The sequence below is a fragment of the Diadema setosum genome, chromosome 8, assembly GCF_964275005.1.
Source record: "Diadema setosum chromosome 8, eeDiaSeto1, whole genome shotgun sequence".
In the NCBI taxonomy this organism is placed as follows: domain Eukaryota; kingdom Metazoa; phylum Echinodermata; class Echinoidea; order Diadematoida; family Diadematidae; genus Diadema; species Diadema setosum.
In genome coordinates, this window is record NC_092692.1 from 12278880 (window position 1) to 12302236 (window position 23357).

The following is a 23357-nucleotide window of genomic DNA, read 5'->3' on the forward strand; positions in this document are numbered from 1 at the left end:
TGGTGGTTTTATGAGGAGATATTAGCATGGAACTAAATGTTGTTTCTTGACTGATGTTTGTGATATGATCACAATATCATGCAGTTGTCAGACATTCAATGTGTGGCTCATTTAACCCAGTTTACATTGGTGGTATGTGACAAATGTTCTGGACCAGAAGTGTGGGAAAGGCTCAGATGATTAGCATATAAACAAATAAACAATAATGTTCAGTGTATTATCATATCATTATACTTGTAATTGTTCCCGGTGTTTTGGGATATCTGATTTGAGCATTACTCATATTCTTGTAAATGATATTCTTGATATTCCAGGTATCTGACCTGGCTCTGAAGTCAGTAACTCCACGCTCCACGCCGGAGCCACCAGATTCGTGGGAAGATAGGGCAGAAGGCCCCACCAAGGAAACCTCGGCCGAAAGCAAAGAGGAACAGTCAGAAAGTAACAGTACTATGAACAAAGAGAATAATGGTAACCAGGGAGATGCCAATTCTGGAAACGTAGGAGAGACCGAGAGGACGGATGGAGAGGCAAAAGAGAAGGAAGGAGCTACAGGGAAGGGTGCCGAGGAAGGGAGCGGGGGAGCGTCGGATTCCCAGGATTGTGGGTCAGCAGAAGATGAGGAGGTGACAGGGGCGACTGCGTCGGTGGGAGGAACCACAGTGACGGAGGCACCACTGGATGGGACTGGGACGATCCAGTTCCTTTTCTCGTTCGGTGCTTCCTGTCTGGAGAAGTGAGTTTGGCACCCAACTTTGAGGAGATGTAGAAAACACAGATCTCTGCCTTTATTCACACACACATGTACACATACACACATACATACATACATACATACATACATACATACATACATACATACATACAGAATATCTGCCCGCATAACAAGATGAAATGAAAGGGAGGTGCATACCAGTAATACAGAATCCAAATCAATCATGTAGTCTTGTGTGTATTTGCACTGTATTCGTGACAGTCTCCTGGTTTCAGTCCTCATACCAGCTACTTTACTGTATCTTTTTGAGACATAACAAGCTCATGTCTAGCTTGCCAGATTTAGATTGAATCGAACTGAAATGATTTGAATTCATTTTTCATATTTCACAACAAAAACAATCTTATTTGTACTCAGCAAAAACACGAAAATCATTAAAATCTCATCCAAATGTAGAAAATAGTTTTCAAAAGAATAAAATAAATGCAGTAATACATGGATAGGTTAATACCAAAAGGCATATTTTTAAATGAGTAACAGAACCAAAGCATTCAGTCCATTTACAAGTGGAAGCGTGGAATATGACAGAACCATATAAAAGCAACTCCTGAAAATACAATTAGATTCTGTAAAGGAATTTTACCCAGACCCACGTGTGTACAAAAGGAAAATAGAACGATGTGGTAAGTTGAAAGGTCGGCAGTTATCAAAATGATTGGAATCTTAAATAGGCAGTTTTATGTAGTGTTGTTTTGCTGTTGTTCTTGCAGGAGTCGACTGGAGTGGGCAGCGCTGCTACCCACAATGCTTCAGAAGCTATGCCGCCATCCAGACTGGAAGTCCAGCATTGCTCAGCAGATCAGCCACAGCATCGAGAGGCTGCCTGAAGACTCCTCACTTCGGTCCGTTTTTGCCCTCTTTGTTGTGGCAGGATTCCCTGAAGTAAGTAACCAGTTTTTACTACCCATTAGTGAAGTGTGAACTTCATTCAAAGAGGATGTGAGTTCAGACATCAAAAACAACAAACAAACAAACAGAGTACATTTTGTTGTTGTAGATGTTGTTGTTGTTGTTGTTGTTGTTGTATCATCAGTGTTTAATAAAGCATTTCCAGTACATTAAAAAAATAAAAATAAAACAGAGTACATAATGAGATGAAGAACTTTCAGTGTCATGCAGATCTTCATCTGAATTTGCAAAACCAATCATTTGAAAGATGAATGTTGGTGTTAGGGTTTTCCTGAATTTAGGCATATTGCTTAGAATTTTCCTGGATGTTGTCAAAGGGTTTCTCGGAAGACGACCGCAATAATAAACTGAACACAGCAAATTATCGTTTCAAATCAATTGTGTCATCCGACTCTTTTATTTAAACAAAGTCGGTGCAATGTGGGATGTTGTCTCCCGAATGTCAATACAAAGTCACCGAAAGAAAAATGTTTTCGGGAAGAAAAATGCAAGACAAAACTATAGGTATATAAATAAATGGTTTTATGGTATCCTCATTTCGAATAAGCCCCTATATGAGCACGTGCATTTCTACGTATGAAAAAAAAACCCTATGAATAAAGTCCCTACATATCTAAGGCACTTTCACGTTGTCGATAACCGTGCGATGACTGTACAGTGTTGCTCAGGCGAAGCCGGATCCTGGCGTCGGATACGCGGTTCACGCGAGGTGGCTGACGCCTGTTCCTGCAGTCCGTCGCGGCGTGAAGTGCATACGGGCGTGGCAGCACGGCGTGGCCGGATACACACGGTCGATTGGCGTGGGTATTGTCCGGTTCGCGTGTGTCTGCCTGGTTGTGTCCACAGCTGGACGTGGGATTACTCGACGACTCAAAGACTGGGCGGTATCCGCCTCCGGATACGTCCTCGGACAAGTCCGGATACTCAGTGCCTGGATACGGATGGCTAGAAATATAACAAATCCCTTGTCAAAATAAATTTCTACCCAACTATTAATCCTCAGCTCCTATAATATAACATTTGTGCTCACCATTGCAGAGCTGTGTTAAGGTACAAGTGTATCCGAACATTCTCAGCTTATTAACACATCACTTTCTTCTTTCATGTTCATTTTGACCTTTCTTACAAAAGAATACAACAGCTTATGGCACATTTCGGTTCTGTTGCAATAAATTGCCATACTACAAAATGCATAAGCATAGCAATATTCATCTTATTGAACCTCTGCGAGTAGTTAAAATTCACACTATTAATGGGACAGTTATCACTATCCAGCGATAGAATTACTCTACCAAACAATACCAATCTCTCCCGTAAAAGCTCACTCTTTTCTAGCTGCTTCTACTAACTTTGCATATATGCTCTTTACACTGTATCTCTCGTCGTTCTAACATTCATATCCGAATTTCAGAGAAGACATACTTTCTCTTACCATTAATTTCTATGTCTGAATCGATTCACAGCTACGCTTTATCGATCCTCATACATATCGTCCTTGGCGTAGATATGTGTATCAACACAAATCAATAATATTCCTAATATCATAATTATTACAATTATCAAAAAAAATGTCGTAGCAATTACACCAACAACAAAACTCATCGTTCAGGATTAAAATCTAATTGCTATTTCTTTTACTCAAACAATCTCACTTTTGAGGTAATGCAAACAACCTAACCCTCTCACTACCAGACCAGTTCTCTCTCTGGCTTAAATATTTTGGCTCATTACGTACACAAAAACAAACATCATTTCAAGCTATATTTCGAGAACCTCACGTGGTGTATTTGTTTTATACTCTTTAACATTACCATTTCTTGGCTACTCTTCTAATCGATTAAAAAAAAAAAAAAAAACTTCTTTCCTACCGGGTGCTAAATGAAGTAACAGTATGAAATTCTGCAAAACTTACAGCTTCTCGGTCCCTTTTCCTTTTTTGAGTGACGGCCAGCGGTGTCTACGGGGAATGCACCAAGCGACGCAGCCGAATTAAATGCAATGATGCTCAGGCCCTGTTCTTGGCTTGTCAACCCGTCTGCGCACCTTCTCGCCAGCAAGCCTCAAATGCAACTGTTCACTCTCACTGCTCACTCACTTCACACTCACACCCTAACCATACATTCCTGTCACATACTATTCAAATCATATTTAAATTATTATTCCAAAATATTTGTCTACATCTCACCAGCTCCCTCTATTGACACCAAAACAAAATATACTATATCACAAATGTCAGATTCATTTTGACAGATGTAAACAGTCCATATGCAGCTCCATTGTGCTGGCACAATGATAGATGATTCTTATGCTGAGTCACTCTTGCATACCCACATCATAAACTTCAATCTGTTGTTGTTGTTGTTATTTTAAAGATCGAAAGAAGAGAGAGAGAGAGAAATGGGGCCCTATACAAATAATTTGCCCCAGACAGCACTTATAACATAAAACAAACATTATAGATCTTAAAGAGATATAAACAAGAATCTGCTGTTTGATTCTTCCATTGTGTATGATTGTTTGTGATGAATGCGCCTTATGATGGCACATGTTAGTTGACGATGCCAAGGTTTGGAAGTCCAAGAATGATGGAACGTCATGAGGTGGATGGTGACACACTGACCCAAGATTTCAGAGCACTCTTCATGTAACTTGTGTTCTCTCACACTTTGTGTCACTTATAGAGTGAATGCTGTTGCTTGTCATTTCTGGCACTAATGACTTTTGTTTGTTGCATTGGCAGGTCCTGGGCCACGGAAGCACAGCATGGTACCAGGATGCCAATCGGGAGCTGAACCCAGTCCTGGTCCTGAAGCACTTCTTTGAAAAGGGGCGAGTCTGCGTGGTGGACATCAAGACACGCAAGATGAAGCATGTGAGTGTCGTATTCCATCTTGGGGGAAAAACAAAAACTGAAGCAAAGTTTCCCTGCTGACATGTATGAGAGAGTAACCAAGCTGACCAGAAGCTTACATCATACCAAATTAGATGAGGAGTATGTTCAGTGTGAAGAGTTTCTCTGCTTGGATCTGGGGGAGGGGGTTGATGGTGATGAGTATAGTGGCGAATGGTGGGGTTGGGGAGTGGTTTGTTAGGAATCCCTGCAGCTGTGCTTGATAAGATCCATTTTCATATCCTGCGCAAGACTGAGTGTCATGCTGATGAAATTGTTAGCAATATTGACAATGATTAAACTCCTCTAAATGAGATTATTTGATTTTCACTCATATCGACCAGGTACACCCTACATTATGACAGAAAAAATATCTGGCACAGCACATAAGGATAAAGGAGTGATGCTTGTCTTTTGTATTTTGTGGACATGCAAACACTACAGCTTTCTGTCCTTAATGTGGATATAGTGCACTTTGGCTGCAAGAGAGCTGGCATTGTCGTTTTCATGTCAATGAATTCATTAGAAGATATTAACATGTTTGTATTACTTTCATCCATTTCACGTTTGCTTTACTGTGCTACAAGGGCTTGATATATCATGTACTGGTAGGTGAAATCTAGACGAGATATTTTTCCCTATACTGTGAAAGATAACTCATGCCAGAGTGTGATGATCTACAAGTGATGTTAATGGCAGCATGACTAACAAACGCCCAATTACGGGATCTAATCAGATCTTCTATGCTTTCAAATGTCACTCCAGGTGCCCGAGTATCAGTTGCAGCTGCGGGGTTCAGGAGGCCAGGTCCTGGACGGGGAGCGATTCACAGCCTTCACGTCCATCGCCAGACTCATCATGTTACAACTCAAGGACGGTAGGCTGTCTTCCAGACCCTTACATGTCTGCAAGAGACTTGCAGCTGTCTTCTCAAGTGCTGTCGCACATCACCTAGAAGTGTAGAAGATGCAGCATTTGCAACAAAATAGCAATTTGCAGACAAACCGCAGCCGAACTGCAGGAAAATTATTTGCTCTCTACTCATTGCTGCACTCTTGCATGCCTTTAGCATGTGTCTTACCTATTTCTGCAGAAAATGCATCCGTGGTTAGCGTAACTAAGTTAATGGTCCATTGCCACCTATATGACACTTGGCTGCTATGGTCGTAAAATGTGAAATGGTTTGCATATCAAATCACTGCCTTATTAAAGAAAATTTCTTGAGAGATGCATTCTTGCAGGAACCATCTTGAATCTTCTTTTGCAGGTTAAAAATTCATTGTTTTTGTACAGTACTTCAAAAAGTGACCCTTTGCTGTGCATGAAGTACCAGATAAACGCACTTCACTGTTTTCTACTGTCATTTAAGTATTGCAAGAAGGGAGAAATCTTGTGATAATGACTTTGAATTGAGAAAGTCAGCATCACCTCAAATGCTTTCCTCTTTCTCTCTCTGAAACAGGTGCCTCACTAACAGTGGAGAATCTCTGGGTCCTTTATCTTGTCCTCAAGGCGATGTTGGCCAGTCTCAAGGTATGCCCACCTATCATTAGATAAACCTTTCCAAACATTCACTTCCGTCAAGGCAGATGCATGCATTTAGATGCCATATGCTGAGCTCTCTCTCTGTGCTTATGTTCATGCATGCATTGCAGCAATTAATGCGGAGATGATACAGTATACAGATAATGCACCCTAGCGAGTGCATTCAGGGTCAAATAATACACAAAGAGCCAAGAAGAGCCCCTGGATATACCGCACAAGGTCTGCAGGACCCAGTGCAGTATATCGAGCACAGAGTGCATTATTTCGACCTGTGAATGCAAAAGCGAATGTGCACTGCTCTTTTTTCCTCTCTCTTTTTTTTTTTTTTTTACACAACTTCCCCCTCCAAACTGAGCTATACTCCTCAAAACACAAACAAAAACAAAACAAAACTAGACCCGGAATTTGTCAAGACTGACAAATTAGGTGATCCGATCTTTTGAAAATCAATGATTTGAGTTTTGATCCCAATATAGGCATGACTATACAGGTTTCATGTGTGTTTAGGGATATTGGCTGTGTGATGTTTGGATACTGATTTTGAAAAGGGAGTCAGGTCTGCCATCAATATTCATGACCATACAGGTTTCATCTGTGTTGACGGGACATTGGCCGTGTGATGTTTGGATTCTCATTTAGAAAAGGGAGTGAGACCTGCCATCTTTGGTACCGAATTCCGTATACACTAACGGAAATACAGAATGAAGTATATTTGACTTTTGACCTCACTTTGCACACCCAAGATGGCGTCTAAGCAAAAAGTAATTATTTTATGAAATGATTCTTGTAACATGGTCTTTGCGTGTGCAAAATATGGGAAAGATAGGACATGTATTCACCAAGATACAGGATGAAACATTTATGACCTTTGACCCTAATTTACATACCCAAGATGGTGTCTGATCAAGTAGTTGTTATATTATGAAATAATGTACGTGACATGTACTAAACATGTGCAAAATATGGGATTGATAGCCATTGTTGTTGTTCATCTATTGCACAGAAAGTAGTAGAAAGAAAGAAAAATAAAGCAAAAATTATGTTATTTTATAGAAATTTGAAGGAGAAGCAGCAAAAAATCAGAAAAAGATAAAGTAAGGAAAGGGAGATTAAGATTAACTAAAGAAAAAGAAGAAAAAAGTGTTAAAAAAGATTTAAAAAAAATATTGGCAGGGGTGAGCCTCGAACCAGGGACCTTAGGATTACGAGTCGAATGCGCTACGCAATGACCTATTTCATTCTCCATAGGCCCTGTGTATTAAGCAAAATGACGCTGCATCGAAGCCTCGTGCCATTTTCAACCAAGTTTTTCGACGTGATGCCGACATTGTATGAAGAAATGGAGGGCATACTTACGATAGCCCAAAGTCTCAGCTACAACATACTAAAATCTGGGAGAAATTCACCGAAGCATAAGTGAGCTAGTGCTCGAAAAAGAGAGTCATGTCAATTTTCACTGCCAGAAAAACTGCTCTCCCATAGAGATAACACGTAAACTGGTCAAATCTTACAAGAAACTTTCAATCCATTTTTACGAGGCGATAACGTCATCCAATCAAAATGTTGTTTTTACATTAATGAAAGAACATTTAATAAGCTACAACATATCGAAATCTGGGTGAAAATGGGCAAAGGATAAGTGAGATACGCTCTAGTGAACTTGTAATTTGATGACGTCATTTTGAAAATTTACTCTTTTTATTTTATTAAGAAATTTGATATCTTTTAATCATTTTTCCAGCATCGCCAACCCATGAAATAACATATACAACTCATCAGCTTTCAGAATATGTAAAGAAAATTGGGGGTCACCGTCCATCCTGACGAGTAAAATCGGATTTAAAATTAGCGGTTTTTTGGCATTGTTGCACTGTATATCGCCATTGACGCGCGCGCGGAATTTCAACTTTGACGGGCCCGTATGACGTCATATTGAGTCGGATTGACTTGAAACTTGGTAGACATATTCCTTGACATTTCAGGCAGCCGATAAGTGTGAAAAAACGGGAAATTTCTATTGCATATGAGCTGTGCGTTCGTATATGCGCGCGCGCGTACGCGTCCGCAATTTTTTTTCAATTTTTCAAAAAATGCTCTAAATGGTCTGAAACGTGTGCAAAAAAAATTTGAGCTCGATTTGAGCATACAAATATTTCAACGCGCGCGTACGCGCACGTTTTAAGTTATAGATGAATTTTGAGAATATGAGTAGAATGCCCTTGACTTGAAATATATGGGACGTAAATTTCATTGAAAAATTCCATTCCATTAAAGAGATATGATTGAGAATGTGTTTTCATATAATGACGTCATAGTGACGTCACGGTCGACTGATCACTTTGATTTTAGTTCGATTGCCGTCTTTGGGAGACGATACATATATGGTATAAGTTTGAAATTGATAGGAAGAGGACTTTCTGAGCTAATCGATGCACAATTTTGGGGGAGAAATAAGAAAAAGAAGAAGAAGAAAGAATCCGTACAGAAACAGAAGGTGATCCGAGAGGATACTCGGATCACCTAACAAAGAAATAACATGTTGAGAATTGAATTGTATTGTAAATGTACTATACTGCACTCGCAGCAGTACAGGGCCCTTGGTATAGTGCATTTCCTGCACTCTGTCCAATACAACTGCATGCTCTAGTGCAGTGCATTGAATGTCATGTGACCCGATCTGAACCAATCAGATTACAGATTACATTCGTGAAGTTTTATAAGATCGTATAACATCCTAGCAGCCATGATTATTCGCGTGGACTTCTCAGAGGGAATGTTGCCGTCGGGTGTGCAGATTTTTCTTGATGAGTGAAGACATTTGACATGGATCCTTGCCTCTCGTGCAGGTCAACTATGCTCAGCTGCTAAACAGCGACCTACCTCCCCTGTTGGTCCACCTCGCAGGCCAGCCGACCAGGCTCAGCAAGAGGTGGCTTCTCAAGGACTTGGAGGTGGGTGACCCCTGTAGAAATTACAACAATCACATCTATTTGAAAGGAATATTTTTCCCTTTTTTCAGGCATAAAGAAGATGTAGTCATCCTTGTGTGCCTGTTTTTAGTGAACACCTGCTAGTACGGATGTATGGGAAATTGGTGATAATCCTATAGTTGCAACATTTTCTCCTACTTTTTCAGTATTTCTGTGAATTAAGCTTAAAGGTTTGCAAGTTTGGAATGTGTGAATAAGATGAATGTATACTCCCTCAAAAATGAAAATATTTCCTCTATACCACTCCGAATAATCGCCATAATATTCTTCACATCCATTATCTTCCCACCTTCCACCTCCTCTCCCGCCTCCTGCCCAGATCCTGTCCATCAAGTTGTACACGAGGGGGAGAGCCAAATCGGGCAGCTCCACCCAGCTCCCCTCCGTACCCCTGGGGGTGAGCACGCTGGTGGGACCGGAGTATAAGGAGCCCATCCCTTCCAAGATGTCGCTGAGATACAGCTCGGACAACGGCGACTCCAGGTTTGTCAAGCTACAGGGTTGTACTAGCATCGAGATAATACTATTTTGACAGTTTCATGGTTCGACACATACACAAATTTGCCTCCTTCCTGCAAAGCTTCTGCTGATATTCTACAGAGATAGACATGGTAGTATGTGATGAAGATCAGAATACTTTGAGTGTGCATAACCAGGCATTTGCAATGATGTAAATGTAAATGATTTGGATTACCAGGGATGTGTGTTTTTTTTTTACAGATTATTGCCTTGTTTGTGATAGCTCTCATGTATAAAGTTTGCCTGTTAAACTTGAAGAGAGCTAGAGTCAGCATGCGTGAAGTCACAGACCCTTTGATATAGAGCAGCATTTGTTCAGTGTGAAGAGTCTTCCTCCATAAAAGGGGGGGGGGGGGGAGGGTAGGGGAGGGGAGGAAAATTGATGACACTTCATACTGCAGAATTCAATGTGAGGCTTGGCAAAATAATAATGCTGCTAATAATGATTAGACAAATTTATATAGCGCAGCTACTATGTAAATATACTCTACTGCGCTGTGATGTAACAGAGCTCCTAACATTGTTACTGATTAAACACACAAAAAATAAGTATCAAATTAATCAAAGTACTATGCTTTATTTGTGGCACGCCCCGACAGCGAGGAGAGTGAGGATATTTTCCTGAACGACGCCCTCATGGACAGCGAAGACTTCAGCAGCGATTCGGGCGACAGCGAGAGCGGCCACTCCTACCTGACGGCCGACTCCCTGCCCCAGTACATGTTCATGGACGATATGGGGAGCGGGGGCGGAGGAGTCGGGAGTAGCGCCGAGGCCATGGGGGCATCTGGCCCCATGGACCCCATGGGAGGACTAGATGACAAGGCCAAGGCGTGTCTCCAGGTTAGTTTGTACCCTTCCCCTTTCAATAACCCCCTTTTTGTTCCCTGCCAACCATGACACACCCACATTTTAGTCTATGCTTCTTCTTCTTCTTCTTCTTCTTCTTCTTCTTCTTCTTCTTCTTCTTCTTCTTCTTCTCCTTCTTCTTCTTCTTCTTCTTCTTCTCCTTCTTCTTCTCCTTCTTCTTCTTCTTCTTCTTCTTCTTCTCCTTCTTCTTCTCCTTCTTCTTCTTCTTCTTCTTCTTCTTCTTCTTCTTCTTCTTCTTCTTCTTCTCCTTCTTCTTCTTCTTCTTCTTCTTCTTCTTCTTCTTTGTGCATATCATTAAACTTTCTCGTGTTTCTCAAAAGCTGTTGTAGGAGTTGCAACTGATTGACAAATTGCCCTTCATCAACGTAAATACGTTGGCGTAGGGCAATTTGTCATTTAGTTGCAATGAAAACCGTCTCGATGGAAGAATTTCGTGAATTTGAATATTGTAGGCGTTGCTTTATTCTCAGAAGAGAAATTGTTTCACAAAGTTATGATTTCAGCAGAAGTTTTATGTGGTGGTACTTTCATGACATGCTATCAGCGAGATGGCTCATGGCTACAAATTTTGACATCTGCCAAACCCCTATGTGTATCTCCAATTATCGCCATCTATTAGTTATAGGACCTATCACTTTATTACTGCCTGTGGGCTGCAATGGATGTTATCCAATGAATACCTTTCAATAAATGAATAACTCTTGATATATAGTATATATATATGTGCCAAGGTTAGTATATATGTAGAGTATACACACACATGCACTAACGAATACACATATATATTATTGTTTTGATTATTATTTTTTTCTTGGTACGTGTATGCAGGTAACCCATGAGGCCATTTTGGCTCCAATGTCCATTCTAAGGGCCATGTATGAAAAATGTGGACAGAACATCAAGGACCTTGTAGAGGAGGTGCAGAAATGGTAAGGACTTGACCGATAGCAACCAACTTTATACATGTAGTGAGCTAGAGACTTTGTAGAAAAATGTTGAGAGTCATCGTCTTTGACTTAACGCTAATTGTAGACATTTTTTGCTGTTGTTTAGGAGATGCTGTTGTCCTGAATTATGATGACAACAAAAAATATTTGACATGATCACTTTGTGTAGGTTGCTTTTCCGTAACCTTATGTGATAATGCTACAACTTGATTACTTGTATCAAGACCGGTTACAGCTCGTTGTTCTGAAGGTTCGTTATTCCGAAGGCTCTTTAGTCCGAAGATTCGTTATTCCGAAGGTTCGTTATTCCGAAGGCTCTTTAGTCCGAAGATTCGTTATTCCGAAGGTTCATTATTCCGAATTTCATTTTTGGATTAACGAACCTTCGGAATAACGCCACAAATGTTCGAATTAACAAATCCTTTTTTCATTTTCGGATTACCGAACCTTTAGGTATAGGGAATTTGCGTGTTACGGATTAACGAACCTTCGGAATAACGAACCTCGGAATTGCGAACCTTCGGAATAACGAACAGCACCCTCAAGACCAATGTGATATTTGCATATCAATATCCTGTGTTTCTGCTTGTCAATTTGCGTGTTTACTCTTGCAATTAACTCCATACCAGGATGAAAAAAGCGTCATTGAAAAATAAATTATAAAGATGAGACGGATATGATGAACAATGCACATAGCATGAATAGTGGTCAGAATGAACGTCATGAGAGGGCGATTTTGGAAAAGCATGGAAAAGCTGCAATGAAAGTTTGTCTTCAATTTGGATATTGAGGCCAGTCATTGAAATGCAATTACAATGTAAATCTGCAATAAAGTGTGTGATGTACACCGGTGTACATTAGATTACATTAGATTACATTACACCGGTGTACATTACATTACCGGCTGTATATTAGACCTTTTTGCCAGACTAAGAGAGACATTGGTGCTTATGCAGGTATTGCAGGCAAAGAGCCCAAAACAGTCATGCACGAGTGAAATATTGATTGACGTTTCGAACAGTTGTATAACCAAGCAAGCATTTCTTTCCCACTTATAATTATCCCATAATTAGTAAACACTGTAAAATGAGGAATGTTCGTGTGATTTTCGCGAGCTCCAAGATTCGCAAAACTAAAGTGCACACGAAAATTCTTGTCTACACTATATGCATGAGAATGCTAGTGGCAATTTTGCAAAAATTTCATGCCGCGAATATATCATGTTTTACAGTATACCTGTCCATGTAAAGAGGCTGTTTTGTATGTGTATTGATTTAGCCTAATTTCTTAGATACAGGCTTATCCTTTTCAGTTGCCACTAATTCTGTATTAAATTCATCACACAAATGCAAGTAACGCGCTTTTCCCCATCTAAGCAACATAAACTCCTGGGTCCCGTTGCATAAAACTTTTTTAGCAACCTTAAAAAATTCAGGTTGGGATTTGCCCAACCTGAATTTTTTAAGGTTCTAATCTAAGAATGTAACATCCGTTGCATAAAAACTCTGGTTGGGAGCTTTCAACCGGAATTTTGTGATTTCAACCGGAAAAAAATCCGGTTGGAGTTTTATGCAACGGGCCCCTATGTGTATTTTTGTCTAAACAAATAATGACCAAAAAAAAATTCTTCCCCAAAACAGTTTCCAAGGGGAGGAGCTAATCGTCGGGGACGAGATCAAGCAGCTGGCCAAACGTTGGGAGCCCAAGCCGTCGGGGGAGGGGCGAGAGGCGGCGGAATACAAGTCCATGGATGCTGGTGCCGTCACCTACACACCTGTGGCTTCCCCGCCCAGGTAATGCGATGCACTGTGTGGTTGGGCTGGGTGCTTTGTTGTTCATCTGTATAGCTGTAGGTGTATGTGTAAACTGTTTGTGTATACACAAACTTATTTCTACTTGTACGGTGTTTCTCATCAAAGCCTGTTCAGCAACTGGATGAGGGTTTGTGGTGTGATGTTTCTGACAGTGGATGTCATTTGTGCTTTGTGCTCTTTCAAATGTACACTGTACAGGTGCTCACTGTGCAAGTAAAAACATATCTCTGCCGTGCTTAGTTGGCTTCTATGGCTCTCTTGAACTGCTCAATAGAGGGCAGTTCAATGATGTGTTGAGGAAGCCTATCCCAGTCTCTGATTGTCCTTGGGAAAAAACTGTATTTGTAGGCATCCAAGGTAGAGCCGGTTCTCATAAAACGTTGATGTTGGCTGCTTCGTGTTGTTCTTTGTCTCTGTTTTAGGTAATGTGGTATGGGTGCTGCAATTTGGTTGTTTATTGCCTTGTAGAAGGTGGTAAGTCAAGCTTGTTTTCTTCTGTCTTCTAGGGTAGGGAGACAGATACTTTCCCTCATAGCCGTGACACTGGCCTCTCTCTGGTAGTTCCCACATACAAAGCGAACGGCTCTTCTTTGAATTTTCTCCAGCAGGTCTCTTTGGTTTTGCTTGTAGGGATCCCATACTGTTGATGTGTACTCTAACTGTGATCATATTAGGGTTATGTAGGCTAATTTCTTGATGACGGTAGAACATTTCCCAAGGTTTCTTCGCAAGAATCCAAGGGTTTTCCCAGCTTTAGATGCTACAGCTTCAATGTGAGGTTTCCAGCTTAGCTTGTCATGGAGTTCAATCCCAAGATAAGTTAGGGTTGAAACAGAGGCAATATCCTCTTCCCCCATGATATAAGTGTCAGTGATGGGCCGTTTCCCTCTGTGGATTCTCATTGAGTAGCATTTCTTGGCATTGAGTTTCATCTGCCAGACATTGGACCACTCAAGGAGGGTATTTTCTTATGTTTCACTATTGTGCTTACATGCACAGGCAATCCACTTAAAGCAGCCACCTCTCTAATGTAACCACACTCACATTTTCCCTCAAAAAACAAACATACAGTACAGTAAAACAAAAGCTCAAAACAAAACTGTATTAAAGGACAAGTTCACCTTCATAAACATAAGGATTGAGAGAATGCAGCAATATTAGTAGAACACATCAGTGAAAGTTTGAGGAAAATTGGACAATCGATGCAAAAGTTATGAATTTTTAAAATTTTTGTGTTGGAACCCTGGATGAGGAAACTACTAAGGCTCGTGATGTCATATGAGCACAACAGTATAAAGAATATGTAAAGAAAATTCAACATATTTTCACTTTTTCTCGCATAATAAAAGAGCACTTGACTTGCCTCTTTCTAAAGGCAATGGGAATAATATTACCCATAACATATGTCAGTAACAAGTCAAGGGAATGTGTACTTTTTTCAAAAGATGAAATTTTGTGAAGTTCTCTTTATATTTTCCTTATATTGTTGTACGCGTGTGACATCATACACTGCAGTAGTCTTCTCATCCAGCGGTGACTGCACAAAAACTTCAAAAATTCATAACTTTTGAACGGATTGTATGATTTTCGTCAAACTTTCAATGATACATGTATGTTCTACTAATATTGCTACATTCTCTCAGTCCTTATGTTAATGAAGGTGAACTTGTCCTTTAATGTGTTGAAGACTCTTCGCATAGTGATCACATGTATAATGTAGCCAAAGGCCACCTTGGCCTTGTTGCATAAAAGCTGAGATGAAACATAAAGTCAGAAAATCAATCATAAGTCTGTGAATACTCGATTCTGATTGGCTGATGCCTGACTTACGTTTGATTCTCAGACTTATGTTTGATTTCATCTTTTTTATGAAACATAGCCCTGCAGGTTTGTTGTATGGAGTCAGTATTTCAGTGCAGATAGTGACCACAAATTGAGCCCTATCCTCTGTCGCACTCAGTCCAATTTTGTGTCTGCCAGGGCGGGAGTGACAACGTTCACTCCATTCACAGAGCTGCCAAGTTTTCCAGAGTCTGTGGGGACCTCCCAAACGAATCAAAAGATCTAGTTATGTCCTGAGAAGGGATTGTAAAAGCCTCTGATCTTGGAAAACATATTCATCAAATTATGTATATTTAAAACATGCCCCAAGTATCCCCCTGTGATAGCTCTCTTGTCTCCCAGTGATTTCTGATGTGTGGATGCTGGAAGCTGTTCATTCACAGATTGAAATATGTTGGGAAAGAGAAAATGTAACAAGATGTTTCATTTTCTGTTTTCTTTTTTTTTGTATGTGAATCCAGGGAGCAGGATGACAACTATGCTGTACCTGAATTGAGCCAACACGCCCCGATACTAGTAGCCAACAGTGAGGCTGAACTTAGGGAGGTAAGAACATTCAGTACCCCTTGCATACGGACATTAACATGGACACATTAATGCACTTGTATGTAACAAGAAGACAGGCACACACACAGACGAATGCACACACAAGCATGTGGAAACACATTTCTTTTTTTTTTTTTTTTTTTTTGGAGGGGAGGGCAGAGATATAATGTTTTCAGAAACTACTGAACACATGAGGCAGAAGTCTCCCTTTGATTTACCTTTTATTTTCTACAGCTTTGCGGTTTCAAAAGCCTTCGTTGTTGTTGTATACATATAGTAATAAAGAAACTTAGTTCAACTGAATATCAAATTATGTCAGAGCTCTAGAGAGTTTATCGTTTTGTTTTAGACAGTCTTTCCTTCTATTTGACTGTGTAATATTTACTGACAAGTAGCAACTTGCAAATATGCTAGCCCTTATATGTGCTTAGGCATTTACCTGTAGCTTAACCTGCCTAGCTTTTTCATCGGCATTCAGTAATCTTGCCAAAGTTGACCTCATTGTATTTAAAGTTAGCAAGCACGCTGGGGTGGAGCACTGTACCTCAGACCATCAGGAATGCCATGGTAACACGTTTGGGTGATGGGGGGATGTGGTAATATCTCTTCATTGACAATTCAGATGAGTTTTCAGACATCCATGCCAATCAGCGGGGAAAGCACCCCAGTGTGCGTACCAAACAGTGAACAAAAGCACAGTTAGGGTTAGTGGCTTCTGTTTGATTTTAAATGCTGTTTCTCCCGTCACAGAGCTACAGGAAGCATCAGAGAGCCAAGAGTGGAGAGCTGCTGAAGAAGGAGCTGGAGAAACACGGGAAGAGTGCCTCCAGGAACTACCTCCACACGGTGAGTTACCTCCGTCAGTAGCATGTCTGCCTCACGATCCAAAGAACCCCGGTTCGATTTCCTGATCCCACTGAGCAATAATGTTGTGTGTAATCATACCGTCCCCTCTAGTAAGAGGCGAAACACTCTGTCCCTCGGATAGGACTTAAATTGGATGTCCCCGTGTATGAGAGAGTCACAACTCATGCTTAATTTATTCATCGCCAAGAGCAGGGTGTTTAGCGAGGTGAAGTGGTCCCGCCTTACATCCAACTGGACCCCATGGAAGACCAGCTATTGCAGCTGAATATGGGCTATCTAGCCATCTTCTCAGATTTAAATGAAATAAACAAACAAACAAACAAACAAACAAACGTCTGTTCAGTCACCGTATTATTTCTTTGGATGCATGTGTACGTTTACTGGTCATGTCAGTTGTATAAGAAACAAAGCCTTTCACCTGGTATTGTTTGGCATTTTGAATCTCTCACAATGCCATCAGTTCATTTCACGTGACAAAAATATTGATTTAGTGGAGAGGAGGCAAGTGCAGGATGTATGAAAAATTACAAAGACTATTGCTGCATGCTGTTTTTATTCATGTATTAAAGGTATATATCACATTTATATTTTTCTCTCTCCCTTCTTTCCTGCCCCTTCTCTGACCAGATCAACAATGCCCTGACCGTGATGTGCGCAAGACAGGTTCTGGCCGCTCTCTTGGCCGACTGGCCAGCCGACGGGGAGCACGTGATCAGTACGGCCACCTGTGGGTGTAAAGAACACTCACAGCTGGTCAGTATCCTGGACCTCCTACAGAGGGTGGAGGAGAAGGAGGTCTTCCTCAAGGTACAGTAACAACCACAGCAAGCAGTCAATTCATTCATCCATCAATCCATCCATCCATCTATCTATCTATCTATCTATCTAGTCAGCCATCCGTCTATCCACCCATTGATTATCCATCTATCTATCCATCCATCTATCCAATCATCCATTCATTCATTCATCCATCTATCTATCCAATAGTCCATTCATCCGATCATTCCCAGTCATCCATCCATTCATCCATCCATCTATCCATCCATCTATCCACACATCTATCCATTCATTTTTCCATCTATCCATCCACCCATCTGTCCATCCATCCATTCATTCATGCATCCACCCATCTATCCAGTCATCCATCCATTCATCTATCCGTCTATCCACACATCTATCCATTCATCTATCCATCCCCTCATCCATCCATTCATTGATAATCCATCCATCTATCCATCTGTCCATCCACCCACCCATCCATCCATCCATCCATCATTCATCTATCCATCCATCCATTGATTATTCATCCATCTATTAATCTGTCCATCCATCTTTCCAAATAAAAAGCAAAGCGCCACACAGCAGGGACCCACATACCGCTTGATAACTCTCACATTCACCATGAATTGTAGAGTCACGTCCTGGCATTCATGACTAGTTTATCCCGTTATCTCCCATCCTTCTCCCGTCTGGCCAGGTTGTGGACAACGTTGTAAATCACTGTGAGGATGGGCTGTTGGCCCCCCTGTGTCTAGCGGCCTGTTCCTTCATGCAGGAGACCATCATCATGCCCAAGACGATAGAATCCAAGCACAACTATGACAACAACACCTCCATACAGGTCAGTTGAATGAGGCTTTTCATCTCTCTCTTGGTGTCGATTAAAAGAGGTTTGATGAGTTCAATGACGATACTTGCATAGCAGAGTGAAATGGTGTCATATGCTTTCTTCCACTCACTTTCAGTGCTAAGTACCATTGCATCATGCAACTGGAAAGATATTTCAAAGCAATACCCTCCTTTGGAAGTGATGATATGGAGTGTGGTTAATGATGTTGTCCGATACTTGAAGCTTTTCTTGCAGTATTTTTCGTACTCAGGCTGTCAAAGTGATTTGAATAAAATTAATGTTATGAAAAGGAAGACTTTGGAAAAGCATATCTTTATGTTCCTTGTTGTCAAGATTTTGTAAAGTTGTTTTTCTTTTCACTGTCTTTCCTGTACTGCCATTGACTGCAAACAGGGGAATGTGACGCTGCCCGGAGCGACGCACCTCAGCATCAAGTTTGACGACCGCTGCTGCACGGAGAGTGGCTGCGATGTCTTGACGCTAGCGTCTGATGCAGCCTTCAAGCACGATGTCCACTCCTTCAGTGGACTCCACCCCAACTGGGCCGACTTTGATATACCCGGTATTCAGTGCAAGCCCATATCTCTTTATGCCATACTTCTACTAGCACGATTAAGTTTGTCTTTATTCATTTTTCCCCTCCATATTATCTCTTTACATGTCCTACAATACCTGAAGTTTCTATGCTTGTTGCAAACATGCAAAATCAATGGATAAGTCGTCGGCTGAGAATGATAAGGGCGTTAAGTTGCCACTAAACCCATAGTGTTCACGACCACTTAACGCCCTTCTCATTCTCAACAGACGAAGTGTAAATCTGAAAGCAGTGCATTAGTGGCTGTGTAATGGTATGAATAAGATGATGTGATGTTAAGTTATTATTTTTTTTTTTTTGCTTGTTTGTGTCTTTGTTTCATGTCAGGTGACACACTGCACTACAAGTTCCAGTCGGACAGCAACAATACTGACTGGGGCTACAAGCTGACCATCACGGGCAACAAGCTGGGCAGGTAAGTCGCTTGCCGAATCAGTTTGCCCTCCTAAATATCAATCTAAGACATTGGAGTAGGCAAGACAACTCACAGTGCCATTGACAACTCACAGCCGTAAATTTTGTCGTGGGGGAATCGGTGAGTGTACAAATATCATTATGAAATCATGTGGATGAGCATGAGAGCATGTAGGGTTAGGAATGTTATTCAGTGTCCAACAGTTGAACAGAGACATGGTTACAGTGCCTCACATGAAAGTACAACCAGAGATTTCATTGTCTTTATAAAATTAGTACACATGTGCAGTGGGTGCTCACAATAAACCTACACTGATTATATGTTCCAATGTAAATTGAATTTTTTATTATTATTATTTTTTTTTAAATCATGTATCATTATAAAACATTGACTTACCATCACCCTCACTTGCTATCATCATCATCAACCACCAACAGGTTTGAAACTGGGTACGTGATCCTAAACACGGTGCTGTCCAGCCCCCAGCTGGCCCGCCAGGTACCCCTCCAGCAGCTCTGGGAGTGGGTGGTCCAGGTGGCCAGGAAGCAGATCGGCCAGAGTCGGCTGAAGGCCGTACAGCTCCTCCTGCGCATCCTCACCAGCATGCCCAGGTGAGGCGGTGATGAGAAATAGCCAGAGATCTCCCAGGCATAGCTTTAGAGACCATCCTGATGTCAAGTCGTACAAAAGCTGCTGTTTATGATCATTGAGCGTCAGTATGACATAAAATGATATGTCCTGATGCATCACTTTATTAAATTTCGTATTGACCAATGATTAGACCCTTCCCAATCCTCCATTGACTAATCAGAGTTTGACACAAGATTTGACCAGCTGAACCCTACTAGCAACTGACAACAATGTTTTTTTTTTAAAGATGAAATCAGGCTCTGTAGTAGAAAAGATTGACTGGAATGGTATTTACCAAAGGAAGGTGATACAACATTTGCTCCTGTGACACAATTGCTCCGGTCTTATTTTCTCCAAGGACTTATGGTTAGGGTTAGGGTTGTGGTAAAGTTTTAGGTTTAGTTTGATGTGAGGATTACGATTAGGGTTTGGGTTATGTTTGTGGATGGATATAATTTATGTTTGGCTCAGTGTGCAGATATTTCATGGGAGAAAAAGTCCATCTTGGGCTCAGTGCCACGAGGGATGTGCATTCATAAGATTACATCTGTGCTCAGTTTCATGAAGGTTGTGCATTTATAAGAGTACAATGTACTTCTGGTTAATAGTACGCCTTGCGGTCCACTACATATAACTTGCCGAAAACAGCCAAGTACATTGGAGCCTCCTACCCAGAAGACTGCTGGAAGAAAGAGGAAGAATCTGAGATCCAAGAAAGGGAGGTGTGATTAATCTATGTGTGTGTTCTTCCACCTCTCCTGCACAGACCACCTGGGAGAGAGACCACTGCCCAACCAGCAGGCGATATGAGTGACGATGTGGCTGCCACCAAAACATCCCCACAGGATGACAACAGCAGCAGTGGACCAGAGACGAAGAGTGGCTCCTCAGAGACCCCTGTTGCCCAGTCGCAGACCAAGCCCCGCCCACCGGTGGACCTCACCCGCCTCAAACCCCTCTGGCTGCTCCTGGACTCCATGAACAACCGGCTGAGCGCCGATTCCGCCCCCCAGAGCCTGGCCGCCGCCCACCGCGCCCTCATGGAGCTCTTCCTGATGGTGGAGAACCTGGTTCGGGAGTGGGGCATTGAGGAGGAGTACGTCATCGCCATGAGCAACGACCACGCCATCAAGAAGATCTTTATGCAGGTGGGTTGGTCACTGTGAGAGTAGCAGTTGAGTAGCTTCCCTGCACAGCTGTGGGCAGTAATTATAATGATGATGATGGTGATGGTGCTGGTGATGGTGATGGTGATGGTGATGGCGATGGCGATGGTGGAGATGATGTTAATGATAGTGATGGTGGTGGTGGTGGTGGTGGTGGTGGTGGTGGTGATGGTGATGGTGATTGTGATGGTGATGGTGGTGTGGTGGTGGTGATGGTGATGGTGATGGTGATGGTGATGGTTGAGGTGACGGCAGTGATGGTGGCGATGGTGATGGCGATGGCGCCTGGTGGTGACGGTGACTGCGATGGCGTTGGTGATGATGTGATGGTGATGATGGTGATGATGATGATGGTGATGATGATGATGATGATGATAAATATGGTCTTCTTTATCCAGGGTAGCCTCTTCAGTGTTGTACCTGCTCTACCAGCAGACCCTGCCATTATTATTACCCTACTGCTTACAGGTACCCATTTACACACCTTGGTTGAGAGCGACATGGTGGATAAGAAACTTTAGACCTTTGATTGAAAGTTGAGAGTATTATCCACCATGCCACAGCATCCCAACAGCATCTTACACACAGCTGCTGATAAAACTAGTGACTACATGCATGCATCTCTCTCTCTCTCTCTCTCCCTCTCTTTCTCATCAGGGAGTCGCCAACGTCAAGTGCATCCAGCTTGCCCTGGACAAGACGAAAGAGGACGAAGCGCCGATGGAAGAGGCTGCCCCCGCGCAGCCCGCAGAGGGCGCCATAGGCGGAGATCCTCACGAGAACAGCAACAACAGCAACAACAACGCCGAGAGGGTAGAGAGAATTAGCCAAGTACTTTACTCGCAGTCGCTCAGATAACAGTGGTTCTTGCTTTCCCCCAACAGAGAGGTAGATAATTAGGTTAATATATACGTATATATATAATTATATATGAAATACTTCTTACGCAGCTTGTGACAAGCTTAACTGTACCTGTCTCATCACCTAGCACCTCACAGAATCTAAACGTACTATCCGTCATATGCTAAGTATAGCAAGAAAGTGTGAAACACTTTCAGAACCACTTTATTATTTTAAAATCGTAAGTTACTAACTGATGAATACGCAACTTTTGAACCATGAGCACAATACAATATAGCCACATGTATTGTAATGAACACAGGGGCCACATGTAGATGACGTGGATGCTTAAGATACAGAAATTAAAGACAGTTAAATATCCTCCAGAAATGTTTTTTTTTTTTTTTTTTTTTTTTGCTCTCAGCATGGAGAGACAGTACTCTGTTGATGTCATCGATGTCTGCTGTGTATCGGTTGCCAGTATCAAGTAAAATTCTTTATGTGAATATTGGACAGTCTTGCCAAACATGGCCACTAGCCTTAGGGGAGATCCAGGAGTGGGATCCATGATGCATTCGACCAGTTAACCGTGTTACCCTGATAAATCTCAGACAATGAACCAGAGAAAACAGTGAAATGAGGTGATTATGAATAGCAAAAACATCAACAACTCATGGAATCTGATCTTCTTTAAAAAAAAAAAAAAGTAAATATGTTCAGTATCGTTCCCAATTTCTGTCTAAATACTGATTTATATCAGGATGTTCGAAAGTCTAGGCTCTTAATTTCATTAAGTAGGCATTTTGAAATGGACCCATTCTGCATAAAAGGCCTAATTTCCTTCACTCTTGACTGTATCTGAGCTTCAATGCTGATTTTTTTCTTCCACTCTGTTTCATGTGGTTGTCAGCTTTCTCACCATTTCTAGGGTAGGTTTTTATTAAATTGTATGTCACTGGAAAGCTTAGAGTCTTCGGAAATAAAGACGAAGAATGTAAACGAAATTACCAAATCAACATCACATAACCAATATTTAGTAACTTTTGATTTTATCGGGCTGTAACAGTGACTGTGTCCATTATATGCCTACACAATGAGGTGTCATCAGTTTTGTATACTCCTGTTAACTCTTTCACAACTAAATTTCAGGTAAAGAATATCATGATTGAAGTATTTTGTTTCTCCATTTAGTCTCTCCACAGTAGAAGTAGACCAGGAATGCCAGTGTCTCTCCTGCAGGCAGATTTGTAGAGCCAAATAGTTGTTCCCTCTCTACACATTAAGATGTGGAACTTGTGCCCTTTTGTCTCTCATCTGAAAATAGAGATATTGTTATTGGTCCATAGAATGATATAGAATATATTAAGAGATGACCTATTGCCACTTCATGTTGCCTCCACTTCTCTTAGTGCTTTGTATACTCCAAGCAAGGTGCTCTGTGTGGGTGTGACATTATTTTGTGTCTTCTATTTTGCTATATGATGTCACAATATATATTCATATCACAGAATATAATGATTGATCGTTTTTGTAAGTTGTTATGCCCATAATGCGGTAATGTGTTGAT

At 41.4% G+C, this 23357-nt stretch overlaps 1 protein-coding gene across 1 annotated transcript in view; it reads left to right on the forward strand.

Moving 5' to 3' along the window:
• Window positions 1-21808, forward strand: part of LOC140231826 (zinc finger ZZ-type and EF-hand domain-containing protein 1-like) — a 66229-nt gene extending 44421 nt beyond the window's left edge. Inside the window, exons 49-68 of the mRNA XM_072311978.1 lie at window positions 315-736; window positions 1486-1657; window positions 2531-2611; window positions 4425-4556; window positions 5340-5451; window positions 6037-6107; window positions 8966-9070; window positions 9429-9592; window positions 10228-10471; window positions 11327-11427; window positions 13086-13238; window positions 15563-15647; window positions 16398-16493; window positions 17142-17321; window positions 17992-18135; window positions 18538-18706; window positions 19067-19154; window positions 19592-19765; window positions 20551-20932; window positions 21608-21808. Coding sequence (XP_072168079.1) covers window positions 315-736; window positions 1486-1657; window positions 2531-2611; window positions 4425-4556; window positions 5340-5451; window positions 6037-6107; window positions 8966-9070; window positions 9429-9592; window positions 10228-10471; window positions 11327-11427; window positions 13086-13238; window positions 15563-15647; window positions 16398-16493; window positions 17142-17321; window positions 17992-18135; window positions 18538-18706; window positions 19067-19154; window positions 19592-19765; window positions 20551-20932; window positions 21608-21808 — 3276 coding nt within the window. The remainder of the gene's footprint in view (window positions 1-314; window positions 737-1485; window positions 1658-2530; window positions 2612-4424; window positions 4557-5339; window positions 5452-6036; window positions 6108-8965; window positions 9071-9428; window positions 9593-10227; window positions 10472-11326; window positions 11428-13085; window positions 13239-15562; window positions 15648-16397; window positions 16494-17141; window positions 17322-17991; window positions 18136-18537; window positions 18707-19066; window positions 19155-19591; window positions 19766-20550; window positions 20933-21607) is intronic.
• The last annotated feature ends 1549 nt before the right edge of the window (window positions 21809-23357 follow it).